The sequence below is a fragment of the Poecilia reticulata genome, chromosome 7, assembly GCF_904066995.2.
Source record: "Poecilia reticulata chromosome 7, P_reticulata-male-v2, whole genome shotgun sequence".
NCBI classification, from domain to species: domain Eukaryota; kingdom Metazoa; phylum Chordata; class Actinopteri; order Cyprinodontiformes; family Poeciliidae; genus Poecilia; species Poecilia reticulata.
Genome location: NC_088836.1, coordinates 15,596,564 through 15,614,272, shown reverse-complemented (window position 1 = coordinate 15,614,272; position 17,709 = coordinate 15,596,564). Strand labels below are relative to the sequence as shown.

At 39.1% G+C, this 17,709-nt stretch overlaps 1 protein-coding gene across 2 annotated transcripts; it reads right to left on the bottom strand.

Annotated features, from left to right (window-relative positions):
• Positions 1-587: 587 nt before the first annotated feature.
• Positions 588-17,305, bottom strand: larp4aa (La ribonucleoprotein 4Aa). 2 transcript variants are annotated; one of them, XM_008413555.3, is made up of 17 exons: positions 16,699-17,305; positions 12,848-12,956; positions 12,582-12,740; positions 11,482-11,560; positions 10,806-10,942; positions 10,613-10,716; positions 10,419-10,529; positions 10,280-10,333; positions 9,986-10,195; positions 8,805-8,908; positions 8,526-8,567; positions 5,557-5,784; positions 4,992-5,046; positions 4,746-4,898; positions 4,525-4,664; positions 4,217-4,436; positions 588-3,232 (listed from the first exon to the last, which is right to left on the bottom strand). In XM_008413555.3, exons 1-17 carry the CDS (start codon positions 16,813-16,815, stop codon positions 2,846-2,848), a joined length of 2,409 nt encoding a protein of 802 aa, XP_008411777.2. In that variant the 5' UTR covers positions 16,816-17,305; the 3' UTR covers positions 588-2,845. The 2 variants fall into 2 exon arrangements, with proteins under 2 accessions (XP_008411777.2, XP_008411778.2); XM_008413556.3 differs by lacking the exon at positions 8,526-8,567 and having other exon boundaries at positions 16,699-17,304.
• Between the last annotated feature and the right edge of the window lie 404 nt (positions 17,306-17,709).

Sequence of the window (17,709 nt, the reverse complement as noted above, 5' to 3'; positions counted from 1 at the left end):
AAATTTAATAATTTTAAAGCCCGGCATAAGTTGAAATGTCAGTTTAAAAATAAAAATGGAAAAATACATTGGCATTCAAATAAACCAGTTTTATTTTTATAATTTTTAAGATGTTGTGCCAATTAAAATATTGACTGCAAAACACAAATTCTCACATTTTAAATGACAAAAGTAAACCTTTAACATTAAAAAAAAATCTTTGATCGTGTTGATATTTTCTGCAAAAGGATCTCCACACAAATCTGTGCTACAATTTTACAGCAATGAAAAATAAAATAAAAAACAGAAAAATTAATCCTCTTGAATTTTATACATCTACAGCCATTAATTTACTACTTTCATTTTCCAATTTTCTAAAGCCCCATATTGAAAACATAAATTCAATGCAGCATTTGTTATTAAAGCAAATAAATTTAAAACACTTCACAACGAGCCTTTGCAGATAGAAACTTATTACGATGTAAATGTCTCCAGCTGTGAATGACCAGGTTGAATTAAGATAAAATGCAGAAAAAAAAACCTACAAGGCAATTTTTACCTACAAGAACAACACTTGAGAACAAACTTAAGACAAGTGAGACTTGGAAGCCAAATCAAAATAATTTATTTTTGGTGACATTTCATACAGTTCTAAGATTGTGTCTCAAACACTTGGTTGATCGATTACTACATGTCCTGTTGCCACCCCAACCCAAATTAAAAAGAAAAAAAAAAACAAAACAAAAAAAAACAACCCAAACAATATTGCAGAGGGGGAAAGCAATTCCTGTAGATATTTGCAAGCCTGTCAACATCAACCATATGCTTCTAAAATTATTTCACATTACTCATGAGTACGATTCTTTTTAAAAACAAGTTAGTGCATTTCTTTAATTATACTAGATCACTAGCTGCTCATACTCAATGGAAAATAAAAATATAAAAAAAAATAAAAACAGCCCCAGTGATTGGATATTTGTTTACTGCAGTATCAAACCCAAAGTAAATGCATCAAGTATTTTTCTCTCAGCTGACATCTCGATCAGTATACAAATGTCATATGCGTGATTTTATTTTGACAATGCGATTTCACACAACTTTGGGGAAACCAGCCTACCAAGATTGGGAGAAAAGCGTTGTGCATTAAAATTAAAATAAATAAATTCAAAAAGCAATACATACAGTGAGTCAAACTTCATCTTCTAAGTCAAACTGTTTTCCAAAAAATAAAAAAAAGGAAAGAAACAAACCTGCAAACTCACCCTAAAGCACAAAAAAAAAAAAAAAACAATCCGATAAGATGCCTCGTCAATAGCCTCTCTCCCTCTTCAAATTTAGAACTAGAAATAATTACATTCTCCCACACACATTTCTAGTGAAGGGTTATAATGACAATATAGCAAAGGCAACTAAAACCTCTACAGCTTCTCAAAAATCCAGTTTCACTGAGCCAAAAAAAGCTTCCCAAGCTAAATTATTTAGCATTTCTCATCAATAAAAATCAAAAAAACTTTATCCTAGAACTATGATCGCAGGCAGCTGGCACATAGCATGGGAAAAATGCTCTTACTTTCCACAACGTGGCTGCCAGATATTGTGTAGCTATCATCCTTATCTAACAGCACTCCACAACCTTTTTTTTTTTTTTTCTTTAAACGTTGTCACTATTAGGAACAATTCACAGATATAAGCTTAACCTGAATATCCTGGGATAATGTAGAAAAGCCAAACCTCACCTGAACCACCAGGCACACTAAAACAGTCAACTCTTACCATCGACGTATAGATTTCTCTCAGGAAAACGCCCCCCCGCTATCCCCCCCCCCCAAAAAAAAAACATGTAAACAGAGAACCTGACTGATTATCAACGATGACGAAGTTCTGAATTCATTGCAGTGGATAGACCCAAAAATGGTTCTGATAAACGGGAAGAAACAAAACAAAAACATGAAAAACTTTGGACCAGACTTTGCAGGTTCACCATGGCAAACGGACCAGTGGGTGCCCCCAACTTGTATTTCGGCTTCAAACGCAAAAAAAAAACAACAAAAAAAACAAAAAAAAAAAAGAAAGAAAGAAAGAAAACACAAGACGACCGTGGCGTGAACGGTTTCTGAGTCCAATCGTAAATCGGAATCAAAACACCACTGTTAAACACATTTTCATTAATATACATTAGAAGACCAGACCGTCCGTTCTCTGGACAATAATTCAGAATCTCTGCTGTAAAAATCAAGTTATCCGTTTCGTTACGTCAGTGCAGTCGGAGCACTTCAATCATTTTGCCAAACAATCAATGCATACGCAGACATCAGTCAACACCTTCAGTCATACTTGCAAACCTAAGCACACAAGGAAAAAAACAAACAAACCGATGTCTCTTTGCGTGTTAGTGATATCTTTGTATATGTACATGACATATATGCATGTTGTTTTCGTCTTAGTGCATATTGTTCTTGCAGACCAACATCTATTTTTCAAAATAAAAAGAAGAAAAACAGGTAGAGGGCCACTTATGAGGCCCAGCATCCCACCTTCCCCAAGCAGAGCATGAGCGCAACCTCCAGATAAATCGCACTTAAAACCTTTTAAGCGTAACGCCGGAGACCAAAACAAGTAGAGTTTCTGAACCAATCGTAGAAGTTCATCAGGTGTCACTTTGCCCTCAAGTCCTGGATGTCAGTCATTTAAAAGCGTTTCTTTGGACAGTCTCCGTGGGGGGGAAAGGTGGCTACCATAAAGTTGTTGCTTTTATTTTATTTATCTTAATATAGTTTTATATATATATATACTTATATTTATATATATATCCATGTGTATATATATATATATATTCATACATATTTTTTCTATTCATACTGAGTTTTTACTTTGGCGATACTGGTGGTATGTTCTGCTCTTTGCCAGTGAGCCTGAAGCCTCCCTGAGGGGAGCCTCGTCGAGCCGGGGGCGGGCGCCGCTGGTCCCGGAACTTGAGCCCCCCCCCGCCTCTGGGGCCGTTGCTGCGGTAGTAACCCTGAGAGTCACGCTCGCGCGGCGGTCGGCTCTCCTTGCATTCCCATCCGCCCTCCTTGTCGTGGCCCCGCTCCTGCTTGTCTCCGGGGCTGGTGCCAGAGCCCGACTCCTCGGCCTTGTTCACGCGCAGCTCACGCAGCGGCTGGCCAGACGCCGTGCCGGAGGGGGCCGGGGCCACGGGGGGAGGGTCCTTGGGAGGCCGCTGGCACACTTCGGCGTAGCTGAGTTTACGGGGTTCCTGAAGCAAGAACATCCAATGTTAAACGTTCTGTGAGGGTGAAAAATTATTTATCGATTTGTTTATTTACAGTGCCTTCAATAAGTATTTGTACAACTGCTTTAGTTAAGCAATGAAAAAAAAAAATCAATGCATTTTGCAGGAATTTTATGTAATAGACCAACACAAAGTACAGCATAGTTAAGTAAAATAAAAATTGTGTATTTATGCGTTTTTTTCAAAACTAATGCCACATTATATGTAATTTTCTTTATTTCGGTTCTACTTTATTTAATTTTTGTTTATTCCTACTTCAAGCTCAACGCATAACATTTTGTAGGTCTGTTGTTGGGAGTGATAATGTGGTGGAAAAATATTACCATTATGACTGATAAGCTATTCTGAAGAGTGGGACATTTTTTCTGGGTTAGGAAAAACTTTCCCTAAACACACCAACGTAGTAAATAATTTTGTTTGATGCAATTTGGAAAATTATGAAAATCCCTTTAGAAAAACTTGACCATTACATGAAGGGAGATCTTGAAAAAATGCTTTTACAGCTAAAAATAATAATAATAAAAAACCTTTGATATAGTTTTAATTTTGAAAAACTTCAGTCATATTCTTTTCTCTTCAAATTTACATTGTGTTGGTACATCACCTAAAATCCAGATGAGGTAAATCGAGGCCTGTGATGTGACAAAGTTCAAGGGGTATAAATACTTTTTGTAAGGCACAGTCATTTCTTTAGTCAAACCCTCATATCTCATAATCTTAATAGTCATTGGGACCTGGGCCTTTCAGTTCAGGCTCAGGTGGGAGGCTGAGCCTGAACTGAAAGGAGGAAAGTAGAAAAAGCAGAAGAGATTGAGATGAAGAGAGCGAGCGAGAGAGAGAGAATGTCTGTCCACTCCATTTCCCTCTATGCAAAGTTTCTCATAATCAGGAAGAAAAAAAAAATTACATTGACAAGTTGGCAACAAAAGAGCAGATTTCATTCGTTACCTGTGCTGGGCTGGTAATAGCGGCTGTAGACGGGGCAGGTGTGCTGGGGGTGGCCGCCGTGGAAGCAGCAGAGGGCTGAGGCCGTGAGCTAGATGTGGGCTGTGAGGAAGAGGAGGAGGAAGAAGAGGAGGAGTTCACAGTAGCTTGAACTGGTGTACGCTGAGTTACTTTGGACACTGGAGGTTCAGCCCGTTCCACTCTCTTCTCCTGATTACTTATACTGTCAGAAAAAAAAAACATCAGACTTTAGTGCACCAACAGAAACATGCGAGTGTCTCAAAATATGAAAAATAATTTGAGAATCATACCGGGAAGCCAGAGATGCAAGTGGTTGAGAAACGGATTTTGAGACTGTCGGAGCAGGACTTGAGACGGTCACAGCCTCCTCTGTGGCCGGAGTTTGGGCTGACGCTGGACTCACAGTGGTTTCTTTATTGGTTTGCTCCGTCTTCAAGACGTAGAGAACCACAAGCATTACACCTCTGAAAACCCAAGCAGCTCAAGCATTACTGAATCAGACAATCCTTACCTTGTACAAACCACGCACGACATCGGACATTCGGTTTTCTAGCACCGGCTCGCCCTGTGTGCTGACCACACAGCCAGGAAGAGGCGGGAAGTTGGTGGCAGCCAAGTCAAACTTGGGCGGAGAAACCTTCACCTCGGCTAAGGGGACCGGCCTCTGAATTAGAACGAAGAAAATACAAATAATGGAATCGTGGCCCAAGCTCTAAAAATCTCAACATAATCTCTACAATGAGACGAGGACGTTTACCGTGTTCCTCTCATCTTCTCGCCTCCTTCGCGTTCCTCTATAAGTTGTGCTCCGCCTGAAAGACAAACGGTTGATTATGAACTGTGTAATAAAACTGACTACAGAGAGAATCAGCGTAACTGTGCAAAGCTAAACATTATAGAAACATCAAAAACAGAAGCACTTCTATGTTTTCTGCTACAAGTGCTGAACTGCTGTTAAACTGTGCGCTTTTCATTACTGTATTTATTTTAGGTTTTATCTGGTCAGTGTCTTGTCTGCTTACAGCTACCAGAAAAAGACTTTTGTGTGCAACATAAATGAACTGACAACTGATTTGAAATAAAACTTTGATTTAAAAAAAACCTGACTGTAGAGTGAAACCAACACCTTGAATCAAATATTAACTTTTAGTTGATGTCCGGCCCTGAAACTCTTCATCCCGAGACACAAATCTCAAAAGATCACAGTATACACTAAACACCACGACTTTAATAGTTTTCAAACATCATGACCGAATGTGCGAAACGCAACCAATACTTCATCGATACAGAAATGAGGTTTAACGAGGGGATTATCGGTTTACCTTCCACGTCCAGCCATGCCGCTGTCGTCGTTCGGGTCCAAAGACGATGAAGAGGAGGAGAGCTGCGAGAAGGCTGAGGTGATGTCAGCGGTCGTCTGATGAGCGGAGGTGGGGGCGCCGATGACAGGAGGCTGGGGGCTGCGCAGGCCGGTCAGACTCTCCAGGGGAACAGGTGTTATTGAGGCTGCAGTCACCTCGCTGGTCCTAATCTGGGGTTTAACGTGGTTTCTGTTGAAGTAAAAATCCAATGAAAGTTTCGTTAAAATTATATGGATTTATGCCGAGGGCCAGAAGTTTCAAATGAACATGGAAAAATGTCTCAGGGTGAGGTCATTTTAACTTTTAATCACATTTACTTTGCAAATTCCCAAATTTCTGAACGATTCAAGCCATTTAAAGAAAGATACAAGACAAACTGTAGACACAGTGAAAATTAAATTCACTTAACATGATTTCAGCCTTTCCATTTAATCAATGTAATGTGTCCGATGGTCATGCGCTCACCAAGGACCAGTGTTTAAAGTCTTGTTGCAGAAAAGTTATAGAAAATCAAAAATCAGGGCAATGTTTTGCAAATTCAATACAGGGAAGTTCAATGGAAATTCAATGTATCTAAAAATCCACACAAAGACTTGGGATGTTTGGCTTTCAGGTGAAATTTATGTAAAATGTTCGCACTATAGTGACACATCATGGAAGTAGGGCATCTAAGAAGATGATTTTGACATCTTAATCTATTGAAACCAAAGCCAATAGTGGTGACTTTGCCACAGAAAAAAATGCATCAAATATCTGTTGTTAATTTAGTCATTAAGCTTCTTTTTGTGCAAAAAAGTACTGAAACATTAACAGTTGGACCCGTGCGTTCAGAAGCTTAGAGGAGGTCACATTAACTTCACCTGGAAAGGTTAGAGTGCGTTTTAGGTTCATCCTGAAATTTCACCTGGAAGCCAAACATCCCTGACTTTTTGTGAGCAGAAACAGAGCAGGTTCATACACCAAGTAAAGCTCCCATACTGGTGGGAGTTAAGTTTTACTAGATCTACTTCCCTGTTTTCCGATCTTCTGCAACAATTTCTCAATGATGCAGATTATAGGAGACATTCAGAAATTTTTTGAGATTCACAAATAGAAAAGGCTAAAACACATTAAGCCACAACAATCCCAATTCAACGAAAGTGGTTCCAGTGCTGGTTCAGAGCTGAGCTGCAGCTCAAGTCTTTCAACAGGAGCTGAGATTAATCTCTGGAGAGGCTGCGTTGAGTCTAGAGATGCAGCTAACAATTATTTTAGTATTTAATTATTCTATTAATTATTATGACAATTAATTGGAGGGGAAAAAAGTCACTGTGCAGATTTTTTATTCATCCACTCAAACCTTTTTATAATATGGAAATAATTCAAATTATTTTTTTAATAATCAAAGTTTTGATGCCTAGAATGCAATGACTCCTTTAGTGTATGCTTCATCATGTGTAGGAACGGATGCATCTGCAGCTAAAAAAAATAAAAAATACTTCTAGCATCAACGTGTAAAACGTTCAGCCCTACTTGATTTAATATCTATAGCGTAGGGCTAATATGTTGATTATTTTTTTGAATAAATCAATAACCGGATAGCAAAAGGTGCTTAGTAAGAGTTTGGGATTTAAAATAGGCCCCTTGTTCTGAGTAGAACATAACACACATGTAAATGTTTTGTACAATTTTGGCTTAATTACTGCCCTGCGTATGTTTTTCTTTCAGCAAATTGCCTTTTACTGCATCTGCATACTTCAGAAAACAATTATTCAATTTCAAAGGTTATTTAAATCCAGTTAATCGTTTCAGCCCTAATGTATTCCAGTTAATAATTAAACATCTTTTCTGCATGACAGAAGGTTTTGTATATAAAAGGACCAAAACATAAGCAATAACACACTGAACACACCACTGCCACACTAAAGCATGTTGGTGGAGGTGCCTTTTTTTCCCCACCCCGCAGGTTTAGTGATGCTGGTATAAGTCCAGCTGCGTGTGAGAACAACCTTTAACAGTTAAGACAAAAAGCAATTAATGCTAAATAACAAAATGCACTAAGCAAGCACTGGAGCCACTTTGATGGAGAAACACTCCTTGCAGGAGAAGTGAGCTTTACATTACATTCAGAAAACGGCATCATGCAAATGATGTGACAGGAAACTATGGATCCACCGACCAAACCACACAGCATGCTGCCTCCTTAATCACAATGTAGACAAGCAGATGGTTCATCTGGGCTACATGATTGGCTGGAGGGCTGAAGACTGCCACCAATCATAAACTCACCAAGTAGAGCTGACAACACTTTAGTAAAACAGCTAAAATTAAAGCTTTTTTAATAAAACATGATTTAAATTTTCATCTCAAAGATTCAACCCTCAGATCTCATAATCTGAACGCTCATCGGGATGGGAGAGAAGTTCCTGACTTTGGAAAGACAGAAATAGAAGAGGGGGAGAAACAAGGAGGAGTAAAGAGAAGACCAAAGCCAGTTAGCTTCCTCCCATGTTGTCCCTCTATGCGCATAAGGATCTCATCATCGGGTCGAAAGCGTTTATCAGCTTCTCTACTGTCGGCTCTTTTGCTACAGCACATGACGTGTTGGGTCAATGAAGAAGGCGCCAATGAAAAGTAAAATAAGTGGTTAGTTGTAATGAGGTTTAACAGTTACTACGATGTATGCTGGTGTATCAATGCAAGGAGGGCGTGTTTGGTGCCAAGAGTCCTCAAATGGCAAAAACCGTAGCAATCAAATCACAGGAAAAATCCAGCAATTTCATTAACATGAATGGCACCAAGCATCATCACAGCAATGAAAGTTTGAATAAGGACCAAAATAAAGATATCAGATTGTCAGTCCTGGTGTGGTTTTAGTCATTACGCTGCAGCAGTATGGTAAGACATGAGGGTAGCGATGAAGCTTATCATACAGTATTGAATATTGGTACCTGAAGGCATTTATTACATTCTTTCTTGAATACAGAGGGACACTGTGAGGACAGTAAGAAAGAGGGGAGTGAAGAGCAGTTCCCTGTGGGGTTACATTTTCTTCAGACAACACTGCATTGCAGATGATCTGACATTCACAGTTTAACCTAACATGCAAACGACAACAACAAGTGGTGAATGCCACACTCTGATTAAGAGTACATTTATGAAATCAGCAGGCTGAAGTCTGAGTAACAACTTTAAAAATGCAGCACAGCAAATAAACAGATCCTGCTTACCGGTTTCTGTTGAATGGGCGAGTTAGGTTAAGAGCGGTGGAGCCAGCTTTGTAGTGTCCCGCAGAGCCGAATCCATTCACAAAGCCGCTGTTAGGAAACGGTGCCTGCACAGGGAGGAAAAGATGGCAGCGTTGACTAATCCTGTTTTATGTAGTAATTTGTTCAATTATTTACTCTGCAGCAGTCCAAGAATGTAATACAGGGGAAATCTAGAAGACATTTAAGCTCACAGAGAAATAGCGATTCAATGATTTTAGTGAACGAGATGTTAAAACTCGCTGTGGAGACAACAATTCGTCTTCCTAATATTTTGCAGAACTGTATATTTTTCTCAAATTGAATTGACAAAATGGGTTACTACAAATGTTTAACATTTTAGACTCCAGTTGTTTTTCCTTACATTTTTGAATGCAAAACATTTGCGTCGTTTGGTCTTACTGCCCAGTTCACAAAAATTAACAATGCACTAAATATGCAGAATGAGGAGACTCATGTGTACACAAGAAAAAGCTTTGTGTTCTTTCTTCCTAATTGGAAGTAATAGAGCTGATAATGAGCCTTGTTTTTTTTATTTTACACAGTTCTGCTTTAAGCAGCTGCCAACCAAAAGACATTCAAGGTTTCCTCCAGAAAACCTGCTAACCCTGATGGTAGGGGCACTCAGGCAGTCATCCAATGGCCCACCATGTTTTTGAGATAAAAATTTTTTTTAAAGTTGACAGGAAATTTGAAAATATTTCTTGGTAATTATGTGTTATTGGAAGACATTAACAATACCTAAACACCAACTATGAAGTCTTGAACATTAAAAAAAAAAAAACTAAAATAAATGAGCAATGCTTAGTCTGGTAGTGCGCAAGTAAAGCCTGGTGGCCCGTCAGGCTTATAATGCACTGGGGGAAACCCTGACATTAATACATCACCATATCCACCTGATTTTTCAGAGTGCAACCTGAAAAATCAGGTTTTGCACCAACTATGTGTGAAAATTAAAGTTTTAAGTTTGAGTTCAAGCACAAAAACCATCTTCATCTTTATATGAAAAGCCAAAAATAATGATCAGTGGTGAATCATTAGCAACAACAAATAAATGCATAATTTTTTAAATACAGTTTATTAAAAATATACATGGCCTGGGACCCATTCCAGCTTCAAGTAGTTCATTTAGAGTTGGTTCTTACCAGAGGAGTTTCAAAATAGGGTGTGGGTGAAGGAGTCCAGGTGGGAGGCACAATGCCATAGACCGGGTACTGCTGCTGTGGGTAGACATGCTGCATGTAAAGTGGAGAGCTGTACTGGGACTGGTTCTGGGACTGCTGAGCATACAAGCTGCTGTCCATGCTACGGTAACCATTCTTTGCGAAAAATGTGTTGATGGCCTTGATCCGTGCCTATTAGATGAAAAGAAACAAGAATTGACTCAAGGTTTCTTAAAGGAGGGGAGTTACAAACTAACACGTTTCAGCTCAACTTACCATGATGGGTTTTCCCTGAAATGTTTTGACTTCTTCCCTCAAGTACTTGTATGCCTGAAAGCCAAATTCAGGAGTCAAATAAGGTCATTTAAGATGTTGCATTTTGAATTGGAGCAAAGTGAAGTTTAACCAGACGTACCTGCTGAGCATCTGTGTCCGATTGGAATGTGATGTACCAGTTGTTGTTGTGCGCAAACTCGACACTTATCACCTTTGGACAATTTTCGTTTTTAAACAATGACTCAACTTCCTGTGGGATTGAGACAACAAGTCAGTTCTCAGTTTCCAAAAATGTCTAAAAAATTCCTAAACATGAGCACAACGTGGCAGTACCTCCACAGGTGTGGTTTCAGGGACCTCTCTCAGGATGATGATGCACCGTTTGTGATTCGGTCGCACCTTTTCGCCTTTCTCATCCACTTGTACCATTGGAGAAGCTGGAAGGGTAATTTCAAATATAAAATACAGACAATCATGTCATATTACTGACAGTTTTACGAAGTACCATGCTCATCCTTCCACTTACATCTCAACACGTCCAGGATGAGCTCCATATCTGTGGTGAGAACCTTTATGCCCTCCATGCTGGCTATAGTCCAGATGGGGACAAACTGGTCGCTGTCCATCTGAGACATGAGGTATAAATCCTTGGAGAGGTTTTCTCTGTGCAACAAAATGACAAATACATGCAAATTAGTCGTATCTTAATTTGTCACAAACTAAAATATCCCCACTTGTTGCTCCAGACATTTTACTTTACTTTCAAGAAACAAAACGAGCATCACCTGTTGCATTTAAGGAAACAGTGTTGAAACTAGTCATTGGGTGACACATTTCAAGTAGCAGACTGCAAACTATCCAAACAGGGTAATAAATATGTTTGCTGCACTTGATGAAGGGAACTACAGCAGAAATTAATAACAATGTGCACAAAAAGTGCACAATAAAACTAAAAACTGGCAAGTGTTTATTTTATGTTTTCACTTTAGTCAAATCAGAAAAATACAAACAGCTTCATGTTTTGCTATTTTAGCAACAATGGGAATAATTTTATCTTTTTGAAAAATACAAGACTTTGATTGTGTTTATTTAAAATAAATACATTTTCTACGAGTTTCTAAAAAGTCAAACTCTTATTCAAGCTGGTTATACTGCAAGCCAAATACAACAAAATCATAAATCTAAAAGTCTTTGGCTCTTACCTTGAGAAATAAAACTCTAGCTCTTTCTTCAGAGACTCTCGTAGATTCTCAGAGGACACTTGTTCTTCAGTTTTGGAATCTAAATATTCAATTGCAAGAAAAAGGATCAAATGAACTTTTGTACAAATAACCAAGATCATCCAGCTCAGACAAAGAAATATATAAAAGCATTACATAAACAAAATACAAACTAATTATGTTCATATGTTCTGATGAAGGTCTAATTCTGCTGTTATTAGCAAATACTGCAGCAAGCCAACAAAATATGTCCGCACATTCATGTGTATTAAATTCTTCCAAAGCCATTTCTTCTATGCTAGACTTTGAGCTGAGGCAGCACATCAGTGTCTGTAATCCAGCCTGGTGAATAGATTCGTTCGGCTGTTTTGTGTCCCTACATTTACATTTCAGAGGTCCATACTTCCTCTCGTTCATGCCTTCGTCCTTCTCCCTCTCCAGCAAATCTGAACAACTTTTCAGCCAAATACAACAAAAAGTGTCACCAGCAAGAACGGCTAACAGGAACGACGATATCACAAGATGGCGCCTCAAAACTGATCTGCAAAGCAGTGCGAACCACTTCACAAGCAAACATAAAAGGACACTTTCAGACATGTCTTTAAAAACTTTAAAAACATATATATCCAACAAGCTGTTATGTATAATCAATGCAAACTTGTCACAATAAATAATTCCCACTCTACTCTCAATGATCGGCTAGAGGCCTGAATTGCACAGGGTTTCTATCACACAAAGCAGTAGCCAAAATCCCTCTGAACTGAGCTTTGAATGTCGCACTGCACTCCGGCTCACTCAGCGCGTGTCTCCGACAGCATAAAAATAATCACCACATAGGACAGACAGGACACCAGATACATTAGCTCCACAAAGAAGTCATGTCTGAGAGGACAATTATACAACACAAACCACTATTTGACTGTCAAAATCCAAAGCCCATGGATGCTGTTTATAGAATAAAACCAAATGACTTTGTTAGTTTTTATTTTCCCCAAAAAACCTATTTGTTTCAAGTTACTGGAGACAGGATTCTCCTTAGCCACTGTTAACGAGTGAGGGAGGCTGCAGGTGAGTTCACTGACCGGAGCTCCCTGTCGTGGACTCGGCAGGGGAAAAGCCCAGCTCTTGAGGGTCCATTCCATTTACTGCTATCTCAGCTGTTGCTGTGGAGCTGCTGTCACCCAGGGCGGTAAATCCCACAGAGTACTGCTTACAACCAGCTGACGTAGGCTCTGAATAACCTGGTCACATAAAAAAAACAACAACAAAAAAAAAAAACGCATTTGATTCAAGAATCAGACGTTTGTGAATATTTCATACAGATTCTATTAACGTGTTGAGCACTTACTGATGTCTGAGGGAGGCCAGTGAGGACTGGTGACAGCCTCGCTGGGGGCCACGGGGATCTCCTGCCACACCTTGGCATTTGGGTTCAAACCAGCACCCTTTGAGGTGACCTTCAAAACAGAAACCACAGGATCAGGTGAGATTCGACTCAAAACACGAATGAAGGGAGACTGACGCTTGGATTCTGACTTGATTGAGGATTTCAAAACATTCGCAGGGATTGTTTTACGAACGTAAAATCTATGCAGCATGTAAAGCAATCAGTTTCAGACATAATCAGAGTGTTTTGCTGGTCCACATGTTTGTCATCTCATAGTTTGTATTGTTGCCAGAAATTATACTCTTGTATAAATTTTCTATCAAATTTAAAACACAAATACCAATCCTCAAAAATGTATATCTAAAAAAATCCAGAGGTGGCAACAAATAGTTCTTACACAGCTTTGTATTTCTCAGCAATTCCAAGTGTTTTAGTTTTGTCCTTCCTGCAATACAACCGAGTCAAATTTTTAAATTACTGCGTGCAAAAAAAAGCATTTTATTAAACACTGAGGCAGCTGGTAGTGTGTGACAGGAAAGCAGAAAAGTAACCATAACTAGAAAAAAAAAGAAAAAAAAAGGCAAAATCCTCCCTGGAAGTAGTTTGCTACTGAAATAACGGCCAAGTCATTTTAGCAGTCACACTAATCTGTTTCGTTATCATTGTTTCACCACAAAGTCCAACATGCTGATAAAAAAAAAAAAACCCGGAAACTTAAATGTGTTTTTTAGTGTGGCATCTAATGGTGAGCGGGTTCTCTTAGTTTATTAACATATCTGTATATATGTTAATAGATATATTATTCACTGTCGTTGGATTTTTTTTTTAAAAGTCAAGTCAGAGCTGGTTTTCAATATAATTATAAATAGTAAACAAATTGGCAAATTCAGCTGCATATTGGCCTTTAAGTTTTATTTAGTGAATTTAAAAAGTTTGAAGTTGCAAACAATGACGTAGCAACCTGGTAGTGCAGTTAAAATTGATACCGCTTTCAATATTAGGGGGAAATATGAACTCTTCAATTTTTATATGAATGATCCGTGCGTTGGAGGGGAAAATATTAAAGTATACCATTTTTAGCCCGTCAAACCAACACATATAAAGGGGGGGAGGGGTGAACCTGACTGTTTCTCTGCAGGGAAGTCGAAGGAGTTTGACTTAATGCTTTAAAACTTTTTCTTCGTAAAGAGGCACACTTAGAAAACGAGGAGTAGATGTGCTTCCAAATACAGACAAAGGTAAACGTCTTTGGTTATATTATGCTCATCAAGATGCAGAACCACAAACTAATTTGAAATGTTGCAAAATATATAATTTATATGATTAGTATTATAGATCAGTATAATTTTTTTTTAAATCTCAGTATTGAAGAATTAGAGTAAGTAGTTTGATGCATATTAATGCATTTTGCTTGATATTTTAAATACTTCTCAACAAGCACAGAATGGGGTGAGAATGCACCAGGGCTGCATATTGCGTTATTGCAATATTAGTTTATGCAATATTAACACTGCAATGGACTGTTTGCAATGCAGTAACTAATGGCTAATCTATGTAAAGCATTCAAAGTTCAGTATATTTGATTGAGTTTCACTTCAATAGATACACACACCTGACACAGATGACCGTACCCAAGATGATAAAGGTCACAGAGTGTCTGCAGAATATTAGAGAAGTGAGGAAAGTGTGGATTTTACATGCCAGTCCAACATCGTGCAGCAGTAACAAAACCCCAGTGATCTCAGATGTTCAGAGTGAGAGAGATCAATGGGCCCGATTCCAATTTTTTTTTTGTCTGAAAATTTGCTAAATATAGCAAAACCTTTGCTGATTTTATGATTATTTTTAATCATACAGATGTGACCTGGTGAACAGGTCAGTCAGTCAGGTCTCTTTTACAGAAGAGCAAGACAGGACAGTAGTAGCAGAGGTGGATATGATCGGCATCTCATACAAGTCTCGGCCGTTCGCCCATCTCTCAAAATTAAGGAAATCGTAGTCGATTTATCAGCTGAACAATTCATCAGTGCACCTGTAGTTCCAAGTATATTAAATTTTGCATTTTAAATGTTGGATGCTTCAGTAGACTTCAAGAATGTTCTAAGCATTTGTGGCATTTAATGCAGTTACATTAAAGTGACGATGAAACAACTTCTTTGCAGACTTAAGTGAACTCTGTATGTCTGTGACTGCATTACAGCAATCAGCAGACAAAGATTTTTTTTTAAAATGCACTAGTTATGAAATTGGCTTTGTGAGGATACTGGGTATATATAGAAGTATGATATTTAGCACTACACTGCAAACAGTAACTTTTTATTAATGTTAAATATTTTTTTATCCTCATGATACAAACAGTATAGAAAATATAACAATTCCAACTATGCTGTCATTAAGTGGAATTTATATTCATCACAATTAATCAAAACTATTCTGCAATAAATGTCCAGCACAAGGTGACATATTTGATCAAAAATAATTTAATACATTCTAAATACATTAAAGTCGGTTTATTTTCACTTGGTGATATTTTTTCTTCCATCTTAAACAATGTCTGCTCTAGGACAGCTAAATATTTATTCATCACTTATTAACACAATTAGGTAATCTGTGTTGACATAGAGGGAATTAGTGAGACCTGCTGATGCGTCAGTTTGTGTCCCCAACTCCCAACAGGTATGTTAACCTTTAACCCCTGCAACTGCCACATCAATCTGCCTCCTGTTTTGCCTCTAGATTATCGTGTGTATGCAGCCGTCAAAAACGAACAAGCCCAAACGATCGGCCCTCTTTTGTCACTCAAACAGGGAAGGGCATTTATGGGCCGTGCAACTTGACACATGGTCACAATGCATGCTTCTGTGTCACAGGCCGTGGACAACCAAGAAGTGTCAGCTGACTGCGCAGCACGGCGAAGGCCAGGTATTCACAACGCATGTCACCGCACTAGCTAGGCTAACTAGCACTGCGATTAGCTGAAATAACATCACAGCAAATGAACGTCTGTTACTCGGTCAACAGTCGCAGCACTGTTCACAAATTAATTCAATACGGATTCTGGACCTTTAAATTGTGTTTGCCGTCATTATATGGTCGGGTCAAAACTTAGCAAGCTAATGATTACTCAGCAAACTACTTAATACGAGAGCTGGACGAAGCGGCTTCGTTAGCAGCAATGGAGCCCCCTGCTAACGATCAGTGCGCACATTTGCATTAAGTGGCTGCAAACAGACATTTAAGCCGCAGCGTCTCAGACTGTTGTCACAATATCGGCTTGTAAAATGTCATGTAAGAGAGGGTTAAAGAGCAAACAATGAGTTGAAACGACTTAAATGAAAGTTAGCGGCTTAACGATACTTTGTTGGGTTAATTTTAGCTGATAAATGTGACTCATACGCGAACAGGTCTCTAGTAATATGCCGGGGAAAAAACACCCCCCTCCCCCCAAAAAAGCACGATTTTCTTTCCATAAATGAGTTTTAAGAAAGCACGTCAAAAGTGGCAAATTCCCTACTGTTATTAAAGTGTTTTGAAATGATCTTCAGTTTTTCAGCAATTTATTTTAGTGCACTTTTTGCTGAGAACAAGGGTTATAGATTTAACAAGTGTGGCATAAAAAAACCCTACGGTGTACATATGAGCAAAAGACAGAATGGGACATTTGTTTTTTTAATCACAACTGACAAAAACTGATACGACTTTCGCTGAATCAAATGTACTTCCCATGACTGGGTGCTTTTTTTTGGCACCACGTCGGGTGAGCAGAAGTAGCTCAAATAGCTAGCTGAGAAGCTAACGAAGGCCTCACTCACCATGCCGCCTGACCCTCCCTCGCTCCCCAGTGGAGCCTCGTCCTTCCCACCGCTCTTCGGTCCGGGATCAGCCTCCTCCTGCAGCAGCGGTGGCTCTCCGCTCTGGTCTGAACTCATCAGCCGCTCCTGACTCACTACCACCCCGTCGCGTTCTCCCGGCCCCCCGCCTGCCGCCACCACCTCGTTTACAAACAGCGGCTGTGTTTTTCAGTCAGTCGAGCTCGTCTCCCGGTCAACTGGATGGGCCAGCAGCACACTCCAGCTAGCAAGCTAGCGCGCTATGAATCAACGAAGCGGGCTAACGACAGCTAGCTCAATGAATTAGGCTCGCACGCTTGGATAAGAAACGTAGAAGCGACACCAAACCATGACTCCTGTTATACCACGGTATCGGCTGAAGTTTTATCAAATGCTAAACCACACAGCGACTTCGCAAGGCGCATTCCTTAACGGGCGAGCGGAGCGGACACTGGGGACATGCACCTTTCCTCGGCGAAGGCACACAGTCCGCCGAAGTCCCAACGGCCACCGCGAGTTCTCATTGACCTTTGTAGAAGTTGCTTCCTCTTCCGCTTCCTGTAGTTTTTTACTGTAGTTTTATTTTTTGAATATAAAGCCAAGCTCTGAACACCCCTACTTTCCAGTAAAGCCTAAAGCATAAGAGTTTAATTTCAATCTCATAAATTATGTGTATGCCTGGATTTATTTGTTTTAAATAGAACACTTTTAATCCACTTTTTTCGGTTTCAGAATAAATCTTAAACCTAACATAATGTAGAAAAGGTGGTGTGAATATTTTCTAAATGCAGTGTAAGTTGTACAGGACCTTCTAAAAAAAATAGCATATTGTGATAAAGTTAATTATTTTCCATAATGTAATGATAAAAATTAAACTGTCATATATTTTATATTCATTGCACACCAACTGAAATATTTAAAGTCTTTTATTGTTTTAATACCGATAATTTTGGCATACTGCTCATGAAAACCCAAAATCCCTGTCTCAAAAAA

Bases quoted from the DNA above. Each gene is read 5' to 3' on its own strand.
- larp4aa (XM_008413555.3), bottom strand. From the start codon at position 16,815: ATGAGTTCAGACCAGAGCGGAGAGCCACCGCTGCTGCAGGAGGAGGCT. The intron at 10,943-11,481 runs GTAAGAGCCAAA...TTTGTTGCACAG, and splicing joins CTAGAGTTTTATTTCTCAAG to AGAAAACCTCTCCAAGGATT. The intron at 4,437-4,524 runs GTATGATTCTCA...TTTTTCTGACAG, and splicing joins CTTGCATCTCTGGCTTCCCG to TATAAGTAATCAGGAGAAGA.